This window comes from Macadamia integrifolia, chromosome 6 (genome assembly GCF_013358625.1).
Source record: "Macadamia integrifolia cultivar HAES 741 chromosome 6, SCU_Mint_v3, whole genome shotgun sequence".
Lineage (NCBI taxonomy): Eukaryota > Viridiplantae > Streptophyta > Magnoliopsida > Proteales > Proteaceae > Macadamia > Macadamia integrifolia.
In genome coordinates this window covers 34880098-34887052 of record NC_056562.1, presented here as the reverse complement: position 1 = coordinate 34887052, position 6955 = coordinate 34880098, and the positions used below count along the sequence as shown (strand labels likewise).

The 6955-nt window shown below is 37.6% G+C and overlaps 1 protein-coding gene across 1 annotated transcript; it reads left to right on the top strand.

Moving 5' to 3' along the window:
* The first annotated feature begins 4000 nt into the window (after positions 1 to 4000).
* Positions 4001 to 4753, top strand: LOC122082252 (sporozoite surface protein 2-like). The gene has a single exon (XM_042649719.1). The coding sequence runs from the start codon at positions 4001 to 4003 to the stop codon at positions 4751 to 4753; it is 753 nt and encodes a 250-aa protein (XP_042505653.1).
* Positions 4754 to 6955: the final 2202 nt, after the last annotated feature.

Here is a 6955-nt window from a genome sequence, read left to right as displayed (position 1 = left end):
AGTTGGAAGCCCATGTTTATTTTAATGACTAGACCTTCATTGATAACTTGAATTTACATGCTCACCATTATTATGATCAACGAATTCATAATTGAATTTGAGATATAGACAAAAAAAATATTAGGGACGGCTCTATAAATTGCCAAGTGCACAAAATTTGCAAACAAAATAATCAAAAAAACTTGACTTTGCTGGAGTGGTTATGGTCCCTTACTACCCCATTCCCACTACAGGTTTGACTGAAAATGCACATTGGTTTGGTAACATATCCATACAAGGTTGGGCTTCCTTCATACCAAGTAGTTAGGCTTCCTTATTGTCAGGACAACAGCACACTTCCATATAGCTCATATTAGCCCATATCACATGGGACCAACTAGATGATGAATCTCATAGAATACTCATCTTCGCTTAGAAAATGCTTATCTCTTGATATTCAGGATTAACAATTGAACACTAGTGCTGCAGGGAAAGAAAAAGTTTTTGATAAATTCTATCTAAATAATGCATAAATAGAAGGCAAAACGAAAAAAAATAATAGGATCATGGGGATCATTTTGAATAGAAATACCTTATCAAAGCTAGAGAGAGTCTGAGAGACAAGAGAGAAAAGCTTGAGGGCAGCGGCTTCTTTGAGATTAACAGAACTAGCGAAAGCAATAAGGGTAGGTGAGGGTAGGAACCAACATCTTTGAGCCTCTTTGATTTTATCAGAACCAAAGAGAGTATGAGAGACAAAAAAAAACCTCATATCAGAACAAACAATGGCTTCTTTGATTTTCTCAGAATTAGAGAGTCTTAGACAATAATAATAATAATAATAATAATAAAAAAAAAAAAAAAAAAAAAAAAAAAAAAAAAAAAAAAAAAAAAAAAAAAAAACTTACCTCTTATGAAGGAAACCAGAGTCTGAAAGAGGGCAGCGGCACCTAGAGGGAAGCGGCTACCAGCGGCGCCTAGAAGGGAGAGGGTAAGAATGAAGAAGACTAGAAGGAAGAGGGTAGTGGCACCTAGAAGGAAGAGGATAGCGGCTAGTAGCGGCGATTAGAGAGAAGAGGGCACCGATGACTAGAGCTACTAGAGGGAAGCGGCTACCAGTGGCATGTAGCGACTAGATGGAAGAAGGCACCGGCGACCAGCGGCTACTAGCGACATGCGACGACTAGAGGGAAGATGGATGAGAGAAGAAGGAAGCGGCTCTGGTGAGTGACTTCCAGTAGTTCTTTAGGCGTTTAGGGTTTTTTTTCCCATATGAAATTACTATTTAGTCCTAGCTATTACATATACAATTTAAGCATTTCTAAAGGGGGTCGGGTCGGTCGGGCTAATTGAGTCAGTTCTACCGGGATACTTAAGTGAGTCGGGCCGGTCGGGTGCCCGACAGGCTACTACTCTACCCGTTTAATAAACGAGCCAAGTTTAAGCCCAACACATTTATTAAATAGGACGGTTCAGGTCGGGCCTACCAATGCGGGCTCAGGATTGGCACCTCTATCTGGTATTACCCTATAATTGTTAAATCTAAAGTTAGATTATTTTTTTTTCAAAAATTCAAAATTCTGGTTGAGAACTTATTTGACCGCTGGATCAAACACTTTCATAGTGACTGGGGTGGTGAATACTGAACAGTCTCTACCTATCCCCAACAGTCAGGCATTAAGTATTGAGTATCGTATTTCTTGTCCTCATACCCATGAACAAAATGGATTTGGCAAGTGATGACATCACCATATAGTGGAAACAGAATTATCACTTCTCGCTCAAGCCTCAATTCCACAACAATGTTGGACTCATGCATTTGAAACAATAGTGTTTCTCATAAAAAAGTTATCTATAGTGGTCCTTCGAAATGTCTCACCTACTACATAAGCTATTTGGGATGCATCCCACATATTATTATCTCAACATTTTTTTTATATGCTTGTTATCCTCTATTGTGACCATACAATTGTCACAAGTTAGACTTTCCATTGAGGCTTCACATATTTTGGGAAATAGTTCCTGCCATCATGGCTACAAAATGTTAAGTCAAGACCACCAAGAAAATTATGGTTTATTTTCATGCCATCTTTGACGAATATCATATCCACTTCAGGATGCAATTTATGGCATTCTCCCAACCCTATCCACCACTCTATCACTTCTAGATCCTCTATTGATTGTATTTTGGGTTCCCACACAAGGACCTGGAGGGCAACTACCTATACTCGTCACATGAAATTTATCACCTCCCTCGTCCCCACCTCCTCAAAAAGAGCCCACCACCTCCATAGAAAATGAATCCTCCCCTATCCCACCCACAATTTCTCCTACTATACTCGTTACCACATCTAATATAGAGATATCCAGATCCTCTCAATCTAGAGATGATTCTATTACTCCTATGGTTGATCTCCCTACTACAACTCCTACTATGAATAGTCATCCAATGGTAACTTGAACCAAAGATGGCACAGGGCGCCCCACGACTTACCCAATACCATTGAAGCAACTAATTTTATAGTAGTCAACAAATCCTCACTAGGGACAAATGTCATGGATATTGAATTCACTGCATTAAAACAACTTAGCCAATCCATTGTTGAGTATCGTTCAATGGCCACGACCACATGCGAACTTCTATGGTTGGCTACATTGTTACGCGATTTGGGTATTTCAACTACTCAGCCAATCCCTCTCTACTGTGACAATTAGGTGACTCTCCATATTGCAACCAATCTTGTCTTCTATAAGCGTACAAAAAACTAGAAATTGATTGTCACGTCGTTGGGGACAATGTTCAAAAAGGGCTTCTTAGCCCCCAGTATGTCCCTAGTAATTCCCAGATAGCAAATCTCCTTACAAAATCTCTCAGGAAATATCTATTTCTCTAGCACAAGGCCAAGTTTGGTGTTATTGACATTAGAGCCCAACTTAACTGAGAGTATTGGAGATATATGTGTAAAAAAAGCATGGTCAATGTGAACCCGCCCTAACCCACCTTGAGCCCGAACAGGGCCCGGGCTGAGATTTCAGCCCATTAGGTGGGCTAAGGTTAAGAAATTCAGGCTCGATCCAAGTTGGGTTGGGCCTGGGTTGAGATCTCAACCCAACCCAACTCAACTCAATTTTACATGTTAAGTACATAATGTTATAAATATCTTAATAATTTACATCAGGGCTGGGCTGGGTTGGGTTAAGCCCCGACAAGTTGGGCCTGGGCTAAGATATAGGTCGGGCTGGGCTAAACTTGGGTATAGTTAAGAGACCTTAGGAAAACCCCAAGATAACTCGGCCCATTGACACCCCTAATTGGAGATATGTTTTTGAATTATTCTTTCTTGATTTGCTTGGTAGTATAGATACGGTAAGATTAGTTGTAGATAAGATGGCCTTGTTGGCTTTCCTTATTTTTTTTTCTTTGTTTCCTTTGGTAATGTTGGATTTACTTATTTGACCAAAAAAAAGAACTATAGATTAGTTAAGAGACCTTAGGAAAACCCCAAGATAACTCAGCCCATTGACACCCCTAATTGGAGATATGTTTTTGAATTATTCTTTCTTGATTTGCTTGGTAGTATAGATACGGTAAGATTAGTTGTAGATAAGATGGCCTTGTTGGCTTTCCTTATTTTTTTTTCTTTGTTTCCTTTGGTAATGTTGGATTTACTTATTTGACCAAAAAAAAGAACTATAGATTAGTTAAGAGACCTTAGGAAAACCCCAAGATAACTCAGCCCATTGACACCCCTAATTGGAGATATGTTTTTGAATTATTCTTTCTTGATTTGCTTGGTAGTATAGATACGGTAAGATTAGTTGTAGATAAGATGGCCTTGTTGGCTTTCCTTATTTTTTTTTTCTTTGTTTCCTTTGGTAATGTTGGATTTACTTATTTGACCAAAAAATAAAAAAATAACTATAGATTTCTTATATGATTTCACAATTCACATACTCCATATGTTGGAGAGAAATACTATATAAATGCTGTTCTTTGTTACAAAAGTGTAGATTTGAAACAATGGAGTCACCAAGTTTGAGTTTGCTAAAATTTCTTTCACTACTGATTTTATCATTGTTTCTTGAAACTGTTATTCATTCTGAAGGTTTTGAGATCAAAGGGGATTCTTCTTTTGGCTTGAACTCCCAAAAATCTCCTATTTTCATATCAAATCCATCTATTCCATTGATTTTTGGGCTCAAAAGGCTTGTCCCAAGTGGCCCAAATGACGCAGAGTCACCTGGAGGGCCTCCATTGATTTTTAGGCGTAAAAGACTTGTTCCATCTGGCCCAAATCCTAAAGAATCTACTAAAGAACCGCCATCAAGTTTTGGGCTTAAAAGGGGTGTTCCAACTAGCCCAAATCCTGTAGAATTTCCTGATAAGCCTCCATTAAGTTTTGGGCTTAAAAGGCGTGTTCCAACTGGCCCAAATCATGCAGAGTCTCCTAATAAGCCTCCATCAAGTTTTGGGCTTAAAAGGCGTGTTCCAACTGGCCCAAATCATGCAGAGTCTCCTGATAAGCCTCCATCAAGTTTTGGGCTTAAAAGGCGTGTTCCAACTGGCCCAAATCATGCAGAGTCTCCTGATAAGCCTCCATCAAGTTTTGGGCTTAAAAGGCGTGTTCCAACTGGCCCAAATCATGCAGAGTCTCCTGATAAGCCTCCATTAAGTTTTGAGCTTAAAAGGCGTGTTCCAACTGGCCCAAATCATGCAGAATCTCCTGATAAGCCTCCATCAAGTGTTGGGCTCAAATCCTACAGAATCTCCTGAAGAGCCGCCATCAAGTTTTGAGCATAAAACACGTGTTCCAACAAGTTTTGGGATTAAAAGACGTGTTCCAACTGGCCCAAATCCTACAAAATCTCCCGATAAGCCACCATCAAGTTTTGGGCTTCCCAAAATTCATCTAACATTTAACTAGAATCCAAACACTCCAATAAGGCTTAGGCTTAAATAAAAGGTTTCTTACTTGCTTACAGCCTCTTGAAACTCTTTTTTAGGCTTATGGTTATATTCTCCTTTTACTTGTTTCATACGTTGTTATGGGTTACAATTAATATACATATATGCTTTCACAACTTTGGTTATTTTGCAAACAACATGACACCATGGAGTTAGGCATCGGTATCGTACTTATTTGATGCCGATACAAATGAATGCTTTCAAGTTTTGGAACTGTCCTAAAAAAATTAAACGTAAGCAATCTGCAGCATGGTTATAAGTATAGGTATCAGATCAACTGTATTGGTATCGATATCGGCCGAGACTAATTCCGATACTTAACCAATATGGATCAGTTACCAAAATCATTTTAGGAATAAAACTAGGGGTGCCAATGGGCCGGGTTGGGCTGGGTCTTTTAGAACCCTCGCCCAACCCTAACGTCTCTTAACTCAACCTAGCCTAGCCCCAACCCTAGCCCTAGGTCGGGCTGAGTTATCTCAGCTCAAGCCCAACCCAACGCAGTCCTAATGGACCCTGATTGGGCTGGGCTTAGCCAAACAAGACCAGCCCAGCCCAATACTATTGGTTGTTGTTATTATTATTATTATTATTATTATTATTATTATTATTATTATTATTATTATTATTATTATTATTATTTTAGTACTATTGGTTATCCTTGGTCGCTTGATTTTGATACATTGCAAAGGCCAAACACCAATGTTTTCATATAAATATATGTATATATATATATATACTAGTAAAAAATCCACGTGCAAATGCACGTGTGGTTGTGTGTGTGTGTGTGTGTGTGTGTGAGAGAGAGAGAGAGAGAGAGATAACAAAATGTCCGCATAAAACTAAATGTATTTCAATCATATATGATATCCATTGAAGCAATTAGAATTTTGAATCTCCAACAATGATAGACAATTAAAACAGATTTTTTTTAGATAATCAATGGTTAAATGTTATTCTTAGGCACAGAGAGAGAGAGAGAGAGAGGCTTGTCCTTCTACAAATTTCATTTAAAAAAGTATCATGGTTTTTCTATTTAAAGTGATTATTAAATATTAATTTTTAATTAAAATAATGATATATAATTACAACATTTTTTTAGACAATCAGTAGTTAAATGCTATTATAGGAGAGAGAGAGAGAGAGCTTGGAAGAATATCTCCCTTTTTTCTTCTCTCTAAGTGATTTATTTACTATTTATATGGGAGGCTTCATTCAACTCAATTTTATTTCGACTAAACCTTGTCATTTTAATTAAGTTTCTAACTTGTCCAATTGTTGCGTTGACTTGGTCCAACTCAAATTTTTTTTTTTGTGTGAAGTTTAACTAATCAATTAACAGCATGGAAATATTGCCAAAAATCAACCACTTCCCCTCTACATAATTCATTTAAAAATATATTAGGTTTTTTCTGTTTAAGAAACCAAAATATTCCCATGAGATTACCATTGAAGTTAAAATAAAAATATAGACAAGAGACTTGGTGGATTTGAACCACCATCCTCTTGAGGTATGGAATCATTTCATACACTGCAAGTACTCTACCAATTGAATTAAAGACCCATACTTAAATTATAAAATCCGTGATAAAAGAAAGAAGAACCCAAGTATGAGACTCACAAGAAAATGATCATACAAATAACAATTCATCATTTAAACAATATATCATGAAGAGTATTCATAGTCATGTCCACTTCTTCCAGAGTTACGAAGCATACAAACTCAAATCCCTTACTAATTCCACCTGACTTTATCCCAAAGCGTTTCTTTCTCATCTTTGACTTTTCCCAACTATCCCCAGCAATATATAACACCCGATCTTTTTCTTCAAATGGCAGTGCACCATTATTGTCAAATCTAAATGTTTCTTTATCCTTATCCATGGCCACAGGTGGCCTATTATGATCATTAGGGTGCACATCCATCTGCATCAGTTGGGGCAATGAGTGAATCTTCAAATGAGAGCAAGGAAAATTTGAATAAAGGAAGGAGGAATTAAAGGTAATCAA

Bases quoted from the DNA above. Each gene is read 5' to 3' on its own strand.
- LOC122082252 (XM_042649719.1), top strand. From the start codon at position 4,001: ATGGAGTCACCAAGTTTGAGTTTGCTAAAATTTCTTTCACTACTGATT.